The 21,553-nt window shown below is 33.3% G+C and overlaps 2 protein-coding genes across 2 annotated transcripts; both read right to left on the bottom strand.

Annotated features, from left to right (window-relative positions):
* Positions 1 to 3,185: 3,185 nt before the first annotated feature.
* On the bottom strand, positions 3,186 to 16,180 carry LOC130622246 (atrial natriuretic peptide receptor 1-like). Its single transcript, XM_057437688.1, has 14 exons — positions 15,864 to 16,180; positions 15,500 to 15,571; positions 14,671 to 14,748; positions 13,915 to 14,019; positions 13,483 to 13,554; positions 13,174 to 13,345; positions 12,061 to 12,207; positions 11,206 to 11,383; positions 9,948 to 10,094; positions 8,914 to 9,037; positions 8,566 to 8,631; positions 7,386 to 7,560; positions 6,705 to 6,895; positions 3,186 to 6,044 (listed from the first exon to the last, which is right to left on the bottom strand). The coding sequence occupies exons 1-14, from the start codon at positions 16,086 to 16,088 to the stop codon at positions 5,958 to 5,960; spliced, it is 1,839 nt and encodes a 612-aa protein (XP_057293671.1). The 5' UTR covers positions 16,089 to 16,180; the 3' UTR covers positions 3,186 to 5,957.
* A 591-nt stretch (positions 16,181 to 16,771) lies between these two features.
* Positions 16,772 to 20,384, bottom strand: LOC130622245 (speract receptor-like). The gene is made up of 5 exons (XM_057437687.1): positions 19,644 to 20,384; positions 18,903 to 19,180; positions 18,391 to 18,736; positions 17,375 to 17,605; positions 16,772 to 17,131 (listed from the first exon to the last, which is right to left on the bottom strand). The coding sequence occupies exons 1-5, from the start codon at positions 20,347 to 20,349 to the stop codon at positions 17,034 to 17,036; spliced, it is 1,659 nt and encodes a 552-aa protein (XP_057293670.1). The 5' UTR covers positions 20,350 to 20,384; the 3' UTR covers positions 16,772 to 17,033.
* Between the last annotated feature and the right edge of the window lie 1,169 nt (positions 20,385 to 21,553).

Raw genomic sequence — 21,553 nt, 5'->3', positions numbered from 1 at the left:
TATCCTAAGGAGTTAAAACTATTGCGAGAAAAACAAACCTTTTTATACTTCCAAAGGAACAAAATAAGAAAAAAATGTTGTAAAAAAAACAATTATTTATTCCTTAAAGTTTACAAAAAAACAAATATTGACACTCCTCTGTATAGCTGAAAAAAGATTCATTAGATGGATGTAAGAACTATCACCATAAAAATTTTAATAATTTTATTAGGCATGCTACATTGGCCAACATTTTATAAAATTTCGAATTTAAATTTAGCAAATATACAACCATTACAATCAAAAGTCACAGATCAAAATTTACCCATATAAAATTTGCAGATTAATATGGACTTAAACTTAAAAACAAAGCTTTTTTTTAACAATTTTATAATGAAATACAGCAATGTTTAAACTTTAAAGCAACCCTAACACTTTTAGATATTTAGGCTGAGTGATATGGCGTAACAGTTTTATAACCACATACAGTGAATTATATGCTACATAAGAAAGCCATTTTGTTGTGTTGCAAGTGCAAACAAAATCACACTGTGGATACTGCACATTGTTCTCTTTTTTTTCATACAATGCAGCAAAATCAAAGATAAAAATTGTTGCAAAAAATCAAATTTATTTTATTTTCTTAAGCACTTTTTTAGTGCTGCATACATGATGCAGGAAAAATATTAAAATACTTCACCATGGCTCAGCATTTTTTCTTGTTGACCATGTCAACTAATCAATGAAAACTACAGAAATTCATACAGAATATAAAAAACAAACAAAAAACAGATAACTGCAAAACAGAAACACAAGTGGAAACTTTTTGTCATATTACATATATAACAAAATCTCAAAACCAAAGTTTGTGAAAGAAAAATTACACACTCTTGACAACTCTTTTTTTCGCTTCTTTATCCAATGAAATTATGAAAAGGTACTGTATATAATATATATATATATAACTGTGCTAGCAGGCACATCAAAGTATCCATATAGTTCTCCCTCTTTTACAGAGGTTTTTAAATATTATTGCATTGCATTTTCCTGCACATGCAGCAACAACAAGAAGCTGTGATAGATAGATGTACATGTTTTGCATGGCAGCCTCACAAATATCGAGGGATAAATACCTTGTCTGTTTTATGTCACAAAATCTTGAACATGATAAATATGGTATAGGAGCTTTCAGCTAGATATACTAGCAGGGCTGCTAGAGAGCTACCCAACACCTGTACATCTCGTTATTATCTTGCCTAAGATGAAGCTGGCGCTCGTGCAATGCAAGAGGAAAAAGCTGAAATCAATATAGAATCGTTAAACACAAACTCTTCATGACTACAGAGACCACAGCCACATTGTAGCTCTATTACCTTATTTTGCAATCGACTGCATGATGGACAGACTGTTGCAGCAGGAGGTTGATTCTGCATGCAAAAACGCAGACGCGAGTATTGACGAGCATTTTTGCAGTTGGCTATAATACTCATACCACTGTACATACTTTTGTGTATGATGTGCCGCACACAAATGTGTAACCATTCGAATCATCCCTTGATCACATTCTTAAAGCATGCTTTAGTTTTTTGTTTTTTTTGCGGAGTTCACGTGACTTATCTATTAATTAATATACTATTCATCCCATATTTCAACTAATGTTTCTCGGGCACGTGGTTCATAATATAAATTATATTTTATCGTTAGCCTCACTTATTTCAAAGGATGTATTGTTACCAAGAGGAGGGACCACAAGGCTTAAAGTGTTTAAGGCTCCCTTTGTAGTGTGACCGACAAATGCAACTTCTTTTTAATTCAAAATCTTTTCGCAACTTGTTTCTTTTTTTTTCTTGCATCTTTTTTAAAAAAAAAACTCGCAACTTCTTTTAAAACTCGCAACTTTTTTTAAAACTCGCAACTTTTTTTCACATAAATAAACCTGCACCTTCTCTCAAAACTTGCATGGTCGTTTTCTTTCTCAAAAGACGCTGGGAACAATAAACGTACCTGTTTTAAAATTGAACATTTATAAAAGGCACCGCTATACACAATAAAAACACTATTACATGCATAACTTTTCAACCCTGTATGTATTGCTACTTAATGAATGTTAACATTTTAAGAAATTTCCTTCTACACACCCAACAAACGTTGCTAGTTCATTGGTAGTAATGTCGAGTCCATGTGCAAGGCAATCAAATTACTGGGTATTTATCTTCTTGTATTATCCATATAATAGACTAGCTACGTAAGTCTGCAACTTGTATAAATCGTCGAGTTGAATTGAATGACGTTGATCTGCATATAAAAAGTCAGAAAAATTGTACAGTCCATTATTAAGGAGGCCATGAACCTGGCTGAAAGAATATTTTCTTACAGGAATTCCAGTAGACAAAAAAACGACTCAATTCGTTATAGCCAATATTTAGCCAATTCTTTTTGCAAGACACTGTCTGGGTTATAAATACCAGAATCGACCATGTCGCGAAAGAAATAATGGCAAAACTGCTCCACCCTCCCTAAAGAATAATCAACCACATGAACCTTTTCATTGGTGAATTGATCACTGTGCTGACTGCTTAAATAGCATTGCTATAAAATACCCTAGCTATAAATAGCATGTCTCCCTTATTCCAGCTAAGATAAGGAAAAATGTGTGTAGAGAAGTCTTATTTTATTGAAAAAAAACTGCACTTGTCGGCTAACTTGTGATCTACAGAAACATTTTTTGAAATTTTTGCCCACAAGACTACCTTTATGTGGGGATCTAATCCACGACCCTCTGCTATCAGGCATTAAACTCCGATGAAAATATGATGGTGTTTCACGCTTTCTTGCCTGTGTTTAGCGTTTGGTACAAATCCAGGTAAATAAAAGAACGTGGCTCCTTCGTCGGAAATAAAAATATAGGACCCAAACGCCCACAAATTCGGTCCGCTGAACATGTGATGTTCACTATATATTATTATTGATGTAGTATCAATACATATTTTGAGGGTCAAAATTTCTGTAGGAAATGTGATCTAAAGTTCTATTATGAGCTCCTGTAGTAGTCGATGTTTTAGGGTTGTATCTGAGTTTGACTAACACAATACTACCTTTTTGAGCTGTGATCACTGACCGAAAAAAGCTTTAAACACTTTTACTCACAACATGTTATTTAAAAAACTATGGTGTTTTAGAATCACAGATGCTCTGTCTCATAGATAACTTGAGGGCATCATAGGTCTCTGTTAGACCATCTGCGTGTTTTTGCATATCATTGACTTAGAATAACCATACAATAATTATTTCATCCCTTTTACTTTTGCAAGTATTCTTTGTCGATAACCAGAATTATCAACTACATGAATATTCCTTTAAGAGTGGGTAAAAATGTCAAGCAGGGGTAGTATGCAATGTGAAGGGCACAATATGTATTGAATATTTTTAATTAGGAGATAGTATCTTGTTGTTATAGCGAATACACACTACAATGGAGTACACGCTATACGATGGAGAGCATGTCGAAAACAAGTACGAAAGAAGAACTGTAAATATTATTATTTTTGAGAATAGATTATGTTGAACACACGTGTCCTCAGTTTTTAACACTTGTTTAACATCTGACATTCAATTCCAACCTTTTCATTCAACACAGGAAAGTGTGGAAATAATCCACTAAGATTTTCTCCCGCAGGATTATCCATTTCTTGTATGTGCAATAACTTTTTCGTACTTGTATTTTCGACTTAAACAATTAGTTCTTCGTTGCTCATTTGAAAATGCTTTTATTTCCAAAACCTTTGTTTGGAAAAAATAATGATTTTCCGTCTACTAAAATTAATATATCCGCAAAAATTAATTCCACATATTTCTAAAAAAAAGGTAGTCATCCGCAAATCATCTGCAAATATGTATCCCTCATAAGATTCGCAAATAATTGCTACCCTCAAAGCATATGATCTGCGAAACCTATCATATTTAATGGATTTGCGTTTTGCATAAAGTATGTTCAGTTATATGTCATAAAATGAGGACAACTCTCTTTTTAAAAATATTTCATTGCCAAGGTTACGAAAAAAGCTCCTGATTCGCTTTGCCTGGATTGTTTATTGCGTAAGTACCAACATGTTATTTCAATAAATAAGAAGAAGAAGAATATATATATATATTGTTTATCGTCACAGTAGTCTAGCATCAGACCAGGATGAAAATGATTTCAACCGCACCCAAAAGTTATGTCACCGTTCACATTTGAGAGCATAAACCAATTTCCATATATAAACGTTTAGGGACTACAATTGCGTTTTTTTACTTGTATTTACATAAATTTTTTCTATAAAACATTTTTGTTTTTTCTCTTACTATCTAGACTCCAAAAAAGTTTGTCTCCTCTTAGCGAATCACGTTGGATATATTTGTTGTGCTAATGATAAAATATGATAACGCCTATAGCGAACATGCTTTAATTTTCTAAATTTATAACAGTAGAAAAAGATCCCTCAACACTCAATTGAAAAAACAGAGTGGTAAAAGGTATAAGCTTCGCAAATCTAAAGAATTTCTTATAATTTCAATTATTAAGTGACGAATTAAATATTTTATTGTTAAAGAAAAGCCTTTAGAAAAGCTGACAAAAGACAGGATAAAAATAACGGTTTATAAAATCTCAAATGTTACTTAAACTTTTGCTTAAGAATTACAATAAATACAATTCAATAAATTATTACACACATAGACAAATTTAGCGTTACACACTTGAGCAAATTTATCCGGAATCATAAGTCAAGTTACTAAAAATAGAAATTTATGCGGATTGCGTTTACACTAGATTTTGCAAATTTAAACAGATTCAGCATGAAAATGTAAATAATAAAAACAGAAAAGTTTCCAATAATTTTTTTTCCGGATCAATCACAATGCAAGTAATAGTTGCTGGAAATATTTTAATTTGAGATTTTTTCGTGGTGAAAAAACTATCACGTTTTAAAAAATATCCATGACCTTGCGTGGAAAAACTTTGCGAAGAAAATGACCAAAAAATGACCGTTAAATTTCTGCTTTTAAAGTAGTATAAACAGATGAAAAGGAATAAAACATTTTTTCTTCAATCTAATACGTTTTGGTTTGTATCCAGAAACTTTCTTTGATTCCGTGAAAGTGCTCAAGTGTAAACGCTGTAATTTGTAAGACGATCTACTACGTAGAAAGTACAATTACATATACACATGCAAGTTGAAAAATATTCAAAAATACAGTAAAATACCAGCAAAATAAAATTTGAGAAAAAAACGAACCTTTAGAACACTTTCATGTTTCCTGCCATGCCACTACGATTTAGAAGTTTGCTAGTATCAGTAAGCTTGAAATAAAACCTACGTTTTGATGTTTGTGAACTTGCTATTTTTCGACTTGATTTATTGAAATGAAAATCAAGTTTTGTGGAATTGATTAAAACTTTCGACTATTTAGTGTTGTCAAGATCTGTCGTACATTGAGTTCAACTGGAATTAATTTAATCAGTACAACATCTTTCGTTTTATGTATTACATCAGAACAAATATTGAACAAAGTCAATATTAAACTGTTTGCGATCAATAGATGGCGGCTGCAAGTAGCGATCGACGAATTCTCCTGGACAAGTACAAATATAACCTCTACAAAAATTTCATAAAACACGTGCTGTATATAACTATCGCAAAAATTTCCCGTCATTGAATTCTATAAGTTTTATTATTATGTCATTTATGATTCCTATTTTAACTAATTAAACGAATTGTGGATTTGTTTTGGAGCTGATTCTTCTCACGGGGCATTACTGAAAACGTAATTTTCCTTTAAGGTAAGAATCTTTTTTGCATTGATTCAGTTAGTCACTAACAGTCGATATAGTATTCAGTGTTTCCGTTTACTCAGTCTTCACTAATGACTATTTCTTCTAATTAAATCAGTTATACTTTTCTATTAGTTTTTTTATGGTCCAATTAAAATGTTAACTATTATTTCTGACTTATAACGGCATCGCGTAGTTTCACCTTCAACCCACTCATAGCTGTCAGGAAATCTCCTTCCAAAAATCCATAACCCTATAAAAGAAATAAAAATGTAGAAAAGCATGTAAACAAATATTTTCATTGTACACCGCACTTATATTGTTTCGTTGCTGCAATTTTTTAAGTAACATTTCTTCTTTACTCTGGACGCTGCCAATCTGTACACAATTATTTAATTAATTCCTAAACTTTAAAACAATATAGCTTGCAATTCTTTAAACAAAATATCTATTTTTTCCTTTTAAGTTGCCGTTTCGTCTAATTTACAACTTTATAAATCGAATTATCGCCAATTGAGTTACAACTATACAAGTCGTTGATTTCACTGACGAAGAATTATGCACTTATTTATGTTGTTAAATCGTAATTGAGAATCTTCTTAGATAGGTTTACGAATAAACAATTTCAGTTTTCACTTGGAAAATATTTGCTGTTATTTTCCTTCACTATTCACGGTCACTATTCACGTAAAACCAAACATAGTTACGGAACATTTCCTCATTTTGGGAAATATAGCTGCCACTTATTTCTGACAGCATATCAAAAATAACGTTTTGTGTTTCACCAGAGCAAATTGATTTCTAACTTACCGAGTAAATTTATCACCCTACGATTTAAATGTTTTTTATTGATTCAGCTAACAAATTTAATTAAGTTTAACAAATCTTTGCAATGAAATGTAATTGTAGTTACCTTCACCATAACAGGACCAGCTTTCTCTAATGTAATTCCCTTGTATCGAGAAAGGGCTGCTTTGCATTCTTTTGTAACAAGGATTCTTAATGTCGGAGTCACTTGTAACACAGCTTCAGCATATTCTATCGCTTTCCCTAGCACAGTGTATACTGGAATATGTCGCCCAACAACGCCAGCCACAAACGCTCCTATAAAAGTATAAATATAAATATATATATAAGTTAAATTGTAGCAATTAAAGTGAGAAAAGGGAATGAAAATTGTCACTTCTTTCTGAAATAGGTAAAATTTTTATTATTTTATTTGGTAACTAAAAAGCGTTAAACTTTCTTCAAAAATGTGTCTATTTCCTCTTTTCTTGATAAAACGATCGTCACGCATGAATATACTTTTATCTACATTAGCCCTGTTAAATTAATAAAAAAATTACTTAAGAGTGAATTAGAATCAAAATATAATGTCAAAAACGAAAACGTGAACTTTTTGTTTAGAGAAAAAAGTGAAATGGTAACTTTCGAATTTCAAACAAAGCGTACGGTGATACTAAATCCTTTTCTCACAATCTTACTTGCACTTTTCAAATCTTGTGTAATGAATACAATGGGCTAAAACATTATGTACGACACTATGCTGCTTATACATCGTGTCAACGGTAAGAAATTTAAAAGCAATCTTCACCTGAATGAATGGCAATTTTAAATCTCATTAGATTGTCCTCAATATGACGAAACCGAAATGTGGTTAGACTTCCCATAATCTTTAAAGCTGTTTTAGCTATCACATAAGCATGCTTTTTTATTCCCTGTTCCGGCATTCCACAAACAAGTACATGTTGATCTCTGCAGACATGAATCTACAAAACAAAAAAGTAAAAAATTTCAATTGCATGTTCCTTAACTTGGTATAATTCTTTATTACTTAGAAGTTCCATTTCTATTCATCCGTAACAATTTGTTAAAACTTTCCTGACTCACAGTTTTAAGAAACAGGAAATAGACATAAAACGTTTCAGCAACAAAAAATTTGAAATTGATGCTGCCTTGTTTGTCTGTAATGGCGTCTTCATTCAATTTTCTGTGGTCAAACTGACATTTTAGTACCGACAAAAAGGATGACATAATTAAGGCCAGCTGTTTGGAGAAGCCACGAAATAAGATGTATGTTAGCAAAGGATTATGTTCGTGATTTTGCGAAGACTTTTTGCAAATAAAAGGTAAGGAAGATTGGAATTTGTGTTATGCAGTCCGTAAATTTGCCATACGTGTCTTTAAGTAGCTCATAACAGAACAATGAAGGTCAATAGACACAACCATGATTGCGGAAACGATTGAATTACGAAAAATTAACAAAATCCCTTTAATAATAGTCATATTTTGTCTGCCAGTCTGCGAGAAAAGCGATGTGCAATATGGGTGCTCAAAATAACGTGTAGTTTACAGACTGGCAACCCTGTAGGTTTCCATGGGTTAACGACTAATCCCTAACAGCCGTGTTTTCTTCAAAATGGCAGCTCTGCACCTTTTTTTCGACTATTACTTCGTGCTAAACGGGTGATAAAAATTGGACTGAATTTCAATGCAGGAAATATTTAGGACAGCCGACAATCTGAGGACCAACGGACCCGTGGATTTTCCCTAGGGTAAACGAAATATACACAACAAAGAAGGAATAACTAAACATTTCGTATATTCACAAATTTTACTAATACTGGGATTTGTGTACAGTTTGTTTTTTTTGAGAGGGGGGGTGTCCGCTCTTATTTTTCGAATAAAAAAATTAACCAAAAGTCGTGAAAATCCTTCTTGCTGATAATTAATCTTCTTGGTTTAGTCACATTTATCTCACAGTTGCATATTACCTTATGAACATTCGGTGTTAGTGCATCGTCGATAATTTGATAGACATCATTCAGCAAGTCAATCATCTGAAAAAAAGTATGATATATTCTGACTACCTTGTCTATAGCCTGTCACGGTACTGTCCATTCTTTTATCTTCTTTTAATTTGTGGTGGCTAGTAATAAAAAGCATGTACGTCGGGTACGGGGTGTCTTACTATCGGTTAAACGACAAGGTAATCTACCCCCTCTTGCATTGCGCCAGATAAAGGGAAATGGCCTTGCTATGGTGAGGCGCCCCAACTACTGTCTGCTGTCAGTTTATTTTTGTGTATATACCAAAGAATTTAAGTGGAAATTGACTTTCACCTGCTGTGGTGTCTGGGTTTGAAGGAATTTCGCAAAATCATCAACTTTAAAAGTCAAGACGGATGCTTCGTAAAAATTCTCTGCAAGGATAGGTTGACCAGAACGAAGTTGCTTAGCGATAGATCTAGTAAAAAAAAGAGGTTAACATACAATCCCTTCGCTTGCAACAAGAACAGAAACTCTAATACCTCATTGGAAAATAACTCGGATTAAAGTGACAATTTTCATCTGACTAAATAATTTTAGTAATTTTAATCCAAATGTTAATTTAACACAAAAAGTGTAAAAAACAGGTAAATTTAGTAAGACATAGTACACAAATACAAAGATTATAATTGGCATTTTAGGATTTCCAGCGAAAAGCTGCAGGATGACGAATATCTCATTAAATAAGTATCCAGCGGGTTACTCTTCAAAAAGGTTAATGCTGTCTTATATTAACCAAAGAATTTGTCTTCAAGCACATTAATGTGTTGTTCATTTGTTGCGTGTTGTGATATTTAATTAATACGAAAATAAATTTGCACAAATCGCCAAATTTAAAACTTCTCTTTTTTTATTACTGGCTCAATGTTTATCCCGTTCTATTATAAAGATAAAGAAAAAAAAGTCATAACACACAGAATAGAAATGCTTAATTTCTCTATTTTGATGTAAAAGTCTTTTTTAAAAAATGCAGCAATAAGAAAGTTCAACAAATTCCGAAAAAATTATCCGTGATACCAGCTGGGTTTTTTTGCCTTTTCGCAAGTGTCGGGTCGTGCTAAGTAACGCACGAAATATTAAGTGCCAAGTAAAATGCAAAATATATATATACGACTTGGAGAATTTTTGTGGGGTATTTCACCGGCGTATGACTAATCTAATGTACTTAATGAGAAATTGACGCGCCGTTTCAAAGGAAGTAGGAAATGCAAAGCATAAACCTAGATTTTTCACGGCCCATCTCATAGTATATCTAAGAGGATACAATTATGGCAGAAAAAAGAAAAATACTCATATCTTTAAAAGCAATATATGAACACATCGTTTACTTTGGCAGTGATTTGTATAAAACTTTCTCCAGCTTGGATCTTTCTTCATCTTTTTCGTGATTTAATTCTCGAATTCTTGATTCCAACCCTTGCGAATATTTCTCCATCATTTCAATCATATTATCTAAGAGGTTGTTATTATCTGACCTAAAGAGAAAAAACGTTTATGTAATTAGTGATTTATAAAAAAACTTTCTCCTGTCTGAATTTGATGTTAATGTTCCCTTTTTTAAAAAATATAATTTTGCAAAACATTCACTGATATAATTTTTTCTCAGAGGATAAAGACAAAAGAAAGAACAACTCAAGTGACTTATGTGACCCATAAATTTCGTGTAAAAAAATACTGAAATTATCATTGTAGCCTTGGTTTATAAGTATTTCGGTTTATTGCGTTAACACAGTTGTGGAACGCGGAAAAATGTCATTTTCCGAGTTACAACTTAAACTCGAAACTCACTTTTTCCGGTTTTTAAAATCAAGTTTTTCTCCCTGTGCACACTAATAACTCACCACGTGTAATATTGTAGAAGCGCTAACGATGTAATTATTTTTTGTGCACAAACTTTACAGTATCACGACATAAGTCATTGTTTTGAAATTATGTTACAGATTGCCATTAAAAAACAAATGTTGTGGGAAGACGAATCGAGCTTAAAACCCAAAAGGTAACATAAACAGAACTCGTGGCGGCTTATTTAAGTACGGCTAACTCACCATATGATATGCTAAGGGGCTGGTCAATACTTACGTAACACCTGAGGGATGGAGGGATGATCATTTTGTTACGGACTGTAACGAACATTTAAGGATGGTAGGGGTACAGCTCTTTTCTTATCCAACAAAAAATTTTTATGTAATACGGATATTTTTAGTTGTTTTAGTGCATAATCTACATCTTTAATTTGTTTTTTGAAATTTTACGTAACAAGGGGGATTGGGTGGATGGGTGGTACTAGATTTCTTACGATGTATTATAAAGGGTGTGAGTGGTAAAAAATAGCCAATTTGGGTGTTACGTAATCATTGAATGGCCCCTGACGTGGTTTCTAGGGTGCGGTGTTTAGTTAAAATGTCTTATCTGACAAAACAAATATCTAACGAGTGCAAATCTAGTCCAAATTTAAAGTTAACTTTTAATCCCAACTTTTAAATATTTGCACAATCTTTTCCACAACAACGAAGACAGGATTACAATGGCAGTGGCGGTATCTCTCAAAAATTACACAGAGAAATAAATAAATGCAAATATTAATACTTGTCTTTTAAGATCGTTTTCAATGTCGTTCGTACTCCTTGTATCGTTGGCCGATTGGCCGGAAATTCATCCCAACATTGTCTCATTAAGTCAAGTATTCGTCCATCTAAGCCTGTTTGAAGACGAACATGGGGACGAAATGGCGGTATGCATCGTTTATGTATAAAATGAATAATTTCTGAAACAATAAAAAAAGAAATGTTAATAAATGCTAACGAAATGCTAATAAAATGCTCCAATAATTTTCAATGGGCTTAGGAATGCTTGTTGTTTGCAAACAACGCTTCCTCCATTTAATTAATTGGCAGAAAACGTAATTTTAGCCTCCTCTAGGACATATTGTGCGCCAGGTGGCATCAGTGACAGCAAACTTAGCATCAGTCAGATTTTGGCCAGGATGAGATATGTTTTTTATAACAATTGATTTTTGCGATCCCTTAAAAATTCTTTCACTTTTGTTTATGCACTAATAAAGCTCTTGGACACACGCGTCTGTTGTCGTATGTGACACATGGAAAAAATGTGACACATGGAAAAACTTTTTTTCTTATGGCTGCGAGAATGTTTTGCCTGTATTACCATTGAGCAAGAAGGTTTACATTGAGGTATAAACAAGATACCTTTGACGTGTTAGATAACACGGTAACACCACAAATATGACATAACATTCTGAAGTACAATGACTTGGCTGTAATCTGGCTTCATGGTAAATCTTAAGCTCAGAGAATATTCCTATCTGCTCGCATTTAAAAAAAACACAAGATGAAGCAAAAATAGACCAGCGAATGTTTGTTAAATATATCTTGTTGCGAATCCAACATTAGATGCTTTTATAGGAAAGTATTCAACACTTACCTCTTGGTCTGTACTGACTGTACACAGAAAATGGAGGTAGTCGATTAATGATGTCAGAAACAATAATACCAAAGCTGTATATGTCACCTTCTTTTTTTCGACGTGCGACGTTCACGCTAATACTCTCCGGAGCTGTCCAAAGCAAAGCTAAAAAACAAAGAAGTAAATGCAATTACACACTACCTGCATACATATTATTTCTTGTGGCAGTATTGTAAGCCTTTTGATTAAATATGCGAATAAAAGTAATCTAATTAAAAACCCTAAAAAAACAAATAAAATTTAGCAATAATTACCACTAGCACGTTCACTCATCACTGTAGAACTGTGCAGATTACGTAAGACAAAGGACTGTTATCCATCCGTCCGTGAGAAAGAATTGCGTTAATTGAAACAATTACAACCGATCAAAGGCGAGTCCGTAAAAAAACGAAATACATTTCTCAACTTCCTGAAATAACTGCAGCAGTTTTTGCGGCCTTTATTTTATCGTTCCGAATTTGGTAATTGCACAACCTTTAATGTTTCCGCAAGGGAACTTGTGTTATAATTAATAACTGGAACAGTGTAAAGAAAACATGTAAATGTATTTATTAACATAATATTGGCGTCTAAGTAAAAATTACTATTAAAAATGTCACTCGGAAATAGGGCATGTATCATTTTTTCTAGATTTTTTTACTTTAGTCATATGGTAACTAAAAAATAAGTTAAAATTATTTCAAAAGTCTTGTTCTAAATCTCTAAGAAATTCCCGGCCTTTAATTTTCGCGACCTTATCCGGAATAAGCAATCGTATTTGGCCTACATCCAACATCAGCACTTTTTCTTTGCTCAAAATGGAAAACATTAAGGTAAAGATTGGAATTTGAGCGCTTAAAATGGGTTAGTGAAAAAGTTTTATTCGTTCTGCTCATGCAGACGGCGAAAGGTAAACACCTGAACCAGCTATCGCCATTATCAACAGGCGGGAATGCAGTTGAAGTTTGGTACAATGAAGACAGGGAATAAACGACAGTGCATATTGTATTTAATAGCAAAATCTCGTGTTTTCATACTTTGAGTTATGTTCACAGATTAATAAAGAAGTAGAAAGAAGTGTAAAAGTCTTACAGGTATAAATAGCATCCTCATTTTCATCAGTTATCTTGGGCTGTACTGCAGATTTAAACTTCAATAACCCATAATCCGATATCTTGCAATTCCATCTACTGTCAATAAGTATATTGTGAGATGTTAAATGACCATGAATTTTTATCGGACTCTCGTGAATTGTAGCAAGGCCCTGGGAATGAAAAAATACAGCAGTATGTAACGTACTGTCTTTTCTTGAAATATAGCCGGGAATTTCCAATCAAGTTATGTAGGTGAAGTTTCAAGCAAAAATTCAATTTTGAGTTTAGTAATTGTTTAACGTATTACCGTGGCAATATCCATGGCGAATGTTAAGCGGAAAACCCAGTTGAGCTGAATGTCTTCATTTTGTAAGATATCCTAAATTTAAGTATATAAAAATAAAATTTGAACTTGAATGCATATATTTTAGCTTTTTCTCAAGCTTCATCTACACCATTGTGACACAGTTAATTTTGCACGTTCCTAACTAAATTTACTTCTCATTATGGTTAGACAACGAAGCTGAAGCAATGAAATCGCCTTATCACAGTATTAAAACGACTATTTTGTATCTAGTTCCATTTTTAGACGAATTTCAGATACTTAAAACTCCTAATATTCAAGCCGTCTGAACAGAAAGTAAACAGCTTGTTTATTGCACCGTCCTACGGAGATCAGTGGAATGGTTTACTTATGCGTTTAGGCGCGAAAAAGTTTCCACATTTTTATAACACTCACCATTAAAGAACCTTTCTGACACATTCCAGATAATATCAGCACGTATGGTGTTTCTAGACAAAAGCCTGCGTAAGGATTTAAATTGGGATGTATCAAGTCACGCACCTAAATGAGAGAAAATATCAAAAAAGTGAATAATTGCGCTTCTTTTTTTGACCAGTGTTGGGAAATATTTTGATGATTGGGTGTTTATATTTAGCCTTCTATAGAACACGTGTAATGTTCTGTATGAAACACGAAATGCCAAATCTTTCTTAACCAAATTCCGGTGTATTTCAACAACATTATGACCGATGGAGGCTGATTCTGCCGGTAATCAGGTTAATCACGTACCCAAACTTTACAAAATAGCTCACTTTGATTGAATTATTATTGAAGTTATGTTGTGAGTTTAATGGTTATTTAATGGGTGGTTTCTAGTAAGGACCAACTTTTAAGGCCCTATCAGGTATGGGACCAAAAAATTTGGCATGTATATTGCTAATATATAAATATAAAAACTCAGTAAGAGTCATTAGGCATATTAACTGAATAGGGTTAAGCAGAAGAATCAGAAGAATCAGAATTTTTGAAGTGTTAAAGTCAAGATGTGTTAATGTGTTTTAAAAAAATAACAAAGAACTGTGACTTTTCCCAGTATTAAAAAAAATTTAAACGGCAAAAGGATATTCGAACTTAGCATGAAGCATCTTCAGTTTTTATTGGTTGCTATACTAGGTAAATAATTGTATAATATGCAATAACAGAACAACTTACGTCTTTCAGCTCAACCAACACATCTCTGCTTAGATAAACATGAGTTTTTGGAATTTGTTTCACATGAACGGTATCAAGCTGTCAAAAATAAAATGAAAACTTTCTACGTAAGGGAAATGAAAAACAAAATGTAATTTTTTATATATTATTTCCTTCAGTGTTTTCATAATTCTTCATGCTATACAAAAAATAAAAAACCGCGATTACTATTTGAAACAATCGGGATTACGTTCCTGACAATTTTAAGATTTCAAAAACATTTTATACTGACTTTCATTTTTAGTGCCATCTGTTAGCTAACTGACCGCAATGTTTTTGACTTTTTTTGCATTTACAATAAATATATAAAAATAACACCAAATTCACCGATTCTAAGACGTTAACAGGGATTTCAGGTACTGACGAGGAATAGGTCTTTTCGCTGACGAAGCTAAATTCTATTCGTTTATTAGATATCTGTGTAAATAAAAATCCGTTAAGCTGGTCGTAAATTCGTAGAAATATATACCGCATTTACTATTTTATATTTCGTGCATTCTTAATACGAAATGACCCGTGTGACTGACAAATACAGCAATTATTATAGACTAGTCGTTAACCCGCGTAAAATTGGACGGGGCCAACCGTCAGCAACTTATCAACTCTGCATGCAACCCGAAATGAAGCTACAAGGAACCATTTTAAACACACAGAATACGGCTATTATTATGGATAGGTAAAAAATTCTTCACATTGAGTTCCTTGTATAGATCACCAATAGTGTTGGCAATGGTAACTCGTGATTACTTTTACTTCAAATGAACATGAAACCACTCTACAAGCAACTTACCCTGAATCTCCCGACGAACGTTCTGCACTCATTTGCAAGGTTAAAAAACCCGATATCTTCAAGTATGTTTGGCTAAAAAAGGGACAAAAGTTTCACAAACAGTACAGAAAGGAATTTAAGTAGCTAAAATATAGTCCTTTTTGACTCTTTGCCAAATTTGGTTGGCAACCAACACCGAAGATCAAACTGAATAACATTTTATGTAGGTTCTTGGAAAACGTGTGATTTTAAAACACCTGTTTCTTCCAACTCAACAACATACATCAGTAAGCACTTTTTATTAAAACTTGATCAAAACAGGGTATCAGCAGTTTGGGGACAAGTTTAAGGAAGCAGGTAATATTTTTGTAGTGTATCAACTTACAGATGCAGCTCGTTTTATTTTTTGACGATTCGGTTTTCGCTCGGTAATTGGTGACAACATGAATTCTTTTTCGCTGCAATTCTCGTTGTCTCCTTGCTTTTTCTTCTTGATAAAATTGCGTTCTGCCATTCTCTTCTCCTTCAACTCTCTTAAAATTAATTCTGGAATTTCGAGTTCTTTGAATTTGAACATAATTTCGTCGTTTAGTAGATCTTTCTCGTACATTTGTTTTCTGAGAAATAGAAGAAAGGTTAAATTGTTTTTACACTAAGCAGGTTCTGCGGGACAGGTTGTATGGGACAGGCTCTGCGGGACAGGTTCTGCTGGACAGAATCTGCGGGACAGTTTCCGCAGGACAGGTTTTGCGGGCCCGGAAATGGATGAAAAAAATCAAAACAATGAATAATAAGCAGGCTATTATTGAGTTCATGCGTGAATTCAGTAATAGCACGCTTGAAATTAGAAATTCCTATCGTTTTAAAAACACGTGAGGCAGATACATTTCATGAAAAAAAATTTTCATTTTGCAATATGCTCGAATTTTGCAAAGTGCTCTAGGTTTAGAACAAAAAGAAAATAAGATAAGATTAAACAAGTGAGAAAGTAAGACTATGCCAGGCCGAAGCTAAATAAATAATTTTTTTCCTCCCACGCCCAACTTTTCCCCACACACAACATCGTAACGCCCCTCCTACTCCCTCGAAAAAATAACGTCCCTTAATTAAACGTAAGTTTTTAATAAATAAACTAAAAAGTTTTTAAGAAATGTTTTTTTCAAATCGATAACCATCACAGCAGTCAACTAATTCAACTACCCAGTAATGGAAAAAATCAAAAAAACACCACCCCTCTTTTTTATTACTGTAACCAAAAAGGGGTTATTCACTAACTACGTAACGCCTGAGGGGTGAGAGGGGGGAGGGGAGAGGTATGATGATTTTTGTTAAAAAAGTGTTACAAAAATTTAATTAAAAACTGTTACAAGAATTTAGGAGAGATGGGGAATGGATCGCCGAGCTCTCTTGATATGTAACAGAGTTATACAACTAGATTTGTTACAATTGTCTCCACTAAACGTCTCACTGACGTAAAGCCGCCTTTAGATGATCTCTAAGTTTAAAGGAGATGACATCTAAGCCGTCATGACATGCATTTATTTTTATCAATCGCTTACCTGTACATACGGTAAGCTATAAACAGAGCAGCAAAAACAAGAAATGGACTGATCACCGCAATTACCACAGTTCCAACATCAATCTTTTTTTTCTCTAAAGAAAGAAACAACAAGTTGTTGCCTTTAAAATTTTAAAACTTATTTTCAAGACAAGCTTCTCTCAATGGTCTCAAAACTTTGTGTCTGGTCCTTAATATACTTATTCCCGAGAAAAAGATCCAACAAAGATTGCTTTTAGGAAAATTGACTTTGCTCTTTTCTAATCCAGAACAAAGTAGTCTAAATTGTCGCAAGTGTAGTGCAGATTGTACCACCTTCTTTCTATGATGATACTTACCCACTGTACATTTTTCATTATGGAAGCCACATTTAGGCGGAGAGGTTGGTATTTCTGTGGCACCACCAGGCCAGTTCATTTTGTCTTTTTTGCCACTAAATTTATTGTCATAAGTAACGTAGGAATATCGTTTACGGGGAATCGGCTCATCATTTTTCAATTCATAATTTGATAAAACTATGACAGGCAAACGATTGCCGTTGTACTTGATATAAACTCTTCCAGTCATTCCTATTAGTAAAATAGTATAAAATCTATTTTAATGTTTCTATCACCCAACCTGATGTGTTGGAAAAGAGAGTTGCATTCACTTTTGCAAGTTTATATTAGTAAGTTGTTACTGTGCTCAAAAGCAGGAAGTAGTAACATACTTCGTTTAAAAGCCGCGCTTAGATGTTTTCTACGACAAGAAAAACAATATTTTACAATATTTTATGTTGGGCTTAATAGATTTTTTAAGTCTCTAACGCTCAGATGTCTAGCTAGTAATATTGCTAGTAACCTATAAGCCCGAACGAAATATACTTGTTAGCAGAGAGAAAAAAATTTCGTAATCTACACGAGGCTATGGACGTACTTTCGATATAATGTAAACTAAGGTAAAATAATTAAAGTTCACTTTATAAAATAAAAACATATTCTATGGTAACTCTTACATATTTATGCCAGTAAATGTACCAGCTACTGATCTTCAATTATTTCATCCAACAATATATCAAATTTCTTTTTGAAATTACAGGTTTTAATAAGACGTTTTTTTCATTTAAGATATTTTAGTGTTATATTTTCCTCACGATATATGACATACTGTCAATAGATTGATTTTGTAATGTCCAAAGTATTTTTGAATGAAAGCTTACAAGTTGCAAATTTAATAAACTCCCCTTTTATTACGCACTTCTATTACTAAGCTCGACCCTTAGAAACATTTCTGATAAATAACACCCAAGGTATTTACGTTGTTTGATTCAAGTAAAAAAAAAACACAGGGGAATATCAAAGCAAAAAACTCGTACCATCATAGGATGAATTAAAAAAATATTTCATAACTTCTAATCCATCATAATGTAGTCCCTTGGCTGAAAGATTTCGCCTAAGTTCCTCAATTGGTATGACAGGTAGGGAAGTATTCGGTAAGGTCCAGTTGTCCGGAAAAAGCCATGTTACATTCTCATGTGACAAGTTTGTGTAGTTGTAAATTAATTCTTCCTGAGTTAAGTTGTTCAACGTAAGGAATTGTTCAATCATTGTTTCACTTAGGTAATCTGCTAATTCAGGTTGAAATTCTGCTGTCCAAAATTTATTCAGCGCTATGATATACCCTTTCACAGCATCGTAGATGTAAGCTGCTCCATCATAGAACTATGAAATAGCAGAAGTTAGAGGTACACAACTTTTCTTCGAGAAATTGCAATTATACAACTTGTAGAAATTGAGGTATACCTTTTTAAAATTTGCTGATATTCAAATCTATAGGAACAATAAGAGTAGACGAGAGTCAAGCAAATAAAGCAAACAAAAAACTCACTGTTGCGTTTACTGTGGTAATGTCATAACCATAATCGATAAACTTATCACGCACATCCTCCTTGAACTTTTTCAACTTTGATTCCTCAATATTTTTCACATCGATGCTTAACAAGCCAGAGTAGATCTCCTTTGAGTGAAACCAATCTTCCATCAACCAACTTTCCTCGATCACAAAGTCGACAGCAATAAATGCATATGTGCCGTCATACATATCTAATTCGTAGGCGTGTGTGAGCATTTCAGCCACATCTTTGGAATGACAGAAGAACAGAATTGCTAAGAGACGAAAAAGAGAAACTTACGTAATGGTAAGGGAAACTCAGTAAGGAGCGACTAAATTCCTGCTCGGTAACTAATACTTTTTACTGGCTAAAATATTTTTACCGACTTATTTTTTACCGGTCCACAAATATTACCGACTTTTTACCAGTCCACTATTATTACCGACTTTTTACCGGTCCACCATATTTACCGACTTTATCTTTAAGCGATTAAGAGATTTTCCCCATGCCTTATAGTTTTAAAGTGCACTGGGAACTAAATTTTCAAATTGAATTTTTATATTAAAATAAAGTATTTGCTAAATGCCTTTCAACAGACTTATAAAAAAATACATGCGGTTAGTTCGCTATAGCTTATTATTTAGATTATCAAACTTTCAATTTTCAACGCAAAGGTTTAAAAGAGCATTTGGAATTTATTTCTTTTGTTTCAACGCAGTTTAAAAGTTGTTACTTACCGCGAGCTTTTTCTTTTAAGAACGACATCATTTCTTTTTTATCTTCTTGTAACTCCATTGCGAATGTGGGAGTCACTTCGGTGTAATTTTGCGATAAGATCTCTTCGTTAACCACTTTATAAGACTCTAACCAATCATCAGATAGCGAATAGACAACAGCTATTTGCTTCCACTCAAAATCGTTTAATAAATAGATCAGAAAGGTAGCCAGATTGTTCTTTGTTTCTCTTGCGTATGGCCTGGTACGCGCAAACGTAGAAAAAACCGTCTTATCAGAAAGAACTGTGCTCGAACATTGGTAAGATATCATTGGTATATTCTTATCAGATGCTAAGTAACCAACAGGTTTACAGCCACCGTTACAAGAAGGGCCGATTAATGCATGAACACCTTTCCGATGTACTAAGTCAGATGCAGAACCCGTTGACATAGTTTCGTTACAGCCGCTATCCTCATAATGATATTCGATTTCATAACCAAACTCTTGGACCATCGAGTTATATGCGTCTTTTGCGACATCCAGTGCGGCTTTTGCAGAGTAAAATTCATGGTAATTGGTGCTTTTCTGTAGCAGACAACCAATTTTTAAAGGCTTCAAAGCGTAACACGTTGTTAGGTAAAAATTAATCAAGATGATAATATGGCACCTCATTTTTGTATTGAAAAGTCTCCTAGTTAAGTCGAAAGATATTTTCTCTTGATGCATCTTTTAAATACAAATTTTCTCGTTCGTGTTTTTGTAGGTACCTTAGTGACAAAATTGTTCTTTCGTTTCAGTATAACTGATACAATAGCGAATAAAAATCAATTATTGATTTTCTTTTTGCGTACAGTTAGATGAAACAGTAACAGGTGGTTACATTAACCATTACGCACGCCGCAAAATAATATTTTGAATACGTTTTCTGTGCTGAATATATTAGTTTTTATATTTACTGAGATACTGAATATGTAATTTTTGTATTTTGTAACTTTTACTATCTATTTCAGGAACATTTCTCAAAACAGATATATTTTTGTAACGCGATGGAAAAACGATTAACATTTTTCAGGTGCAGGCAGCAAGGCTTTGTTGCACTAAATAAACTTTGTCTTATATAACCATAAACGTGTCACCAAATACACTTTTGTCAATAAAACATGTTAAGGCTGGGGCAACATTTTATGCAACAGGCTTTTACCATGTTGGATGAAATGTTGAATAAAACTTCATGTTGGATGAGGTAGGATTTTAGGTTATCGGGCAATTCTTTCATATCCAACATTTAAACGTTTAAAAGTTTGATCGTTCATTCATTCTTTAAAAAAAATGGCGGATGAAAAGAGGTTTGTAGTGCTTTTTGATTCAGATGACGAAAAGCCAACACGTGGTAAAACAAGAGAGTGGATAAAGAGGAGAGGGCAAAATGGATATTATAAAAGTATCATAAAGGAATGAAGATTTGAAGACAGGCTGGGATTCAGAGAAATTTTCCACCAAAACAATCCAATATAAAAAGTGACGCATTTCAATAAGATCTTGATCTTTGATCTTGCCGAAATTTGTCGGATGAAATGTTTGACAACGGTCAAACTTCATAGAACATTATCCAACATCATCCAAAACAATTTTTTTCTTCTTTTTTAAAATTTTCAAAAATTTTGAAATGCGCAGTCCAACATTTCATCATCATCACAAAAACTGAATGGTAAATGAAATGTTTGACTGCCTTGCTTCGGCTTTTTCAAAAACGTATAGATGGAACTCGATATTTTTTTTTGTTAAAAAAAAATATTGAGATACTAGTCGTTAGATTGTGAAAAAATCCACGAGGTCGCCCGTCCTTTAAATTAACCCGTTGCAACAAAGTGGACAGAAATATATCGCATTTGGTATTGATGCGCATTTTAAAAAATTCGTGTTTCTGTTA

The sequence above is a fragment of the Hydractinia symbiolongicarpus genome, chromosome 12 (assembly GCF_029227915.1).
Source record: "Hydractinia symbiolongicarpus strain clone_291-10 chromosome 12, HSymV2.1, whole genome shotgun sequence".
Lineage (NCBI taxonomy): Eukaryota > Metazoa > Cnidaria > Hydrozoa > Anthoathecata > Hydractiniidae > Hydractinia > Hydractinia symbiolongicarpus.
Note: the sequence above shows the minus strand (reverse complement) of the source record. Positions and strands in the feature narration are given on the sequence as shown.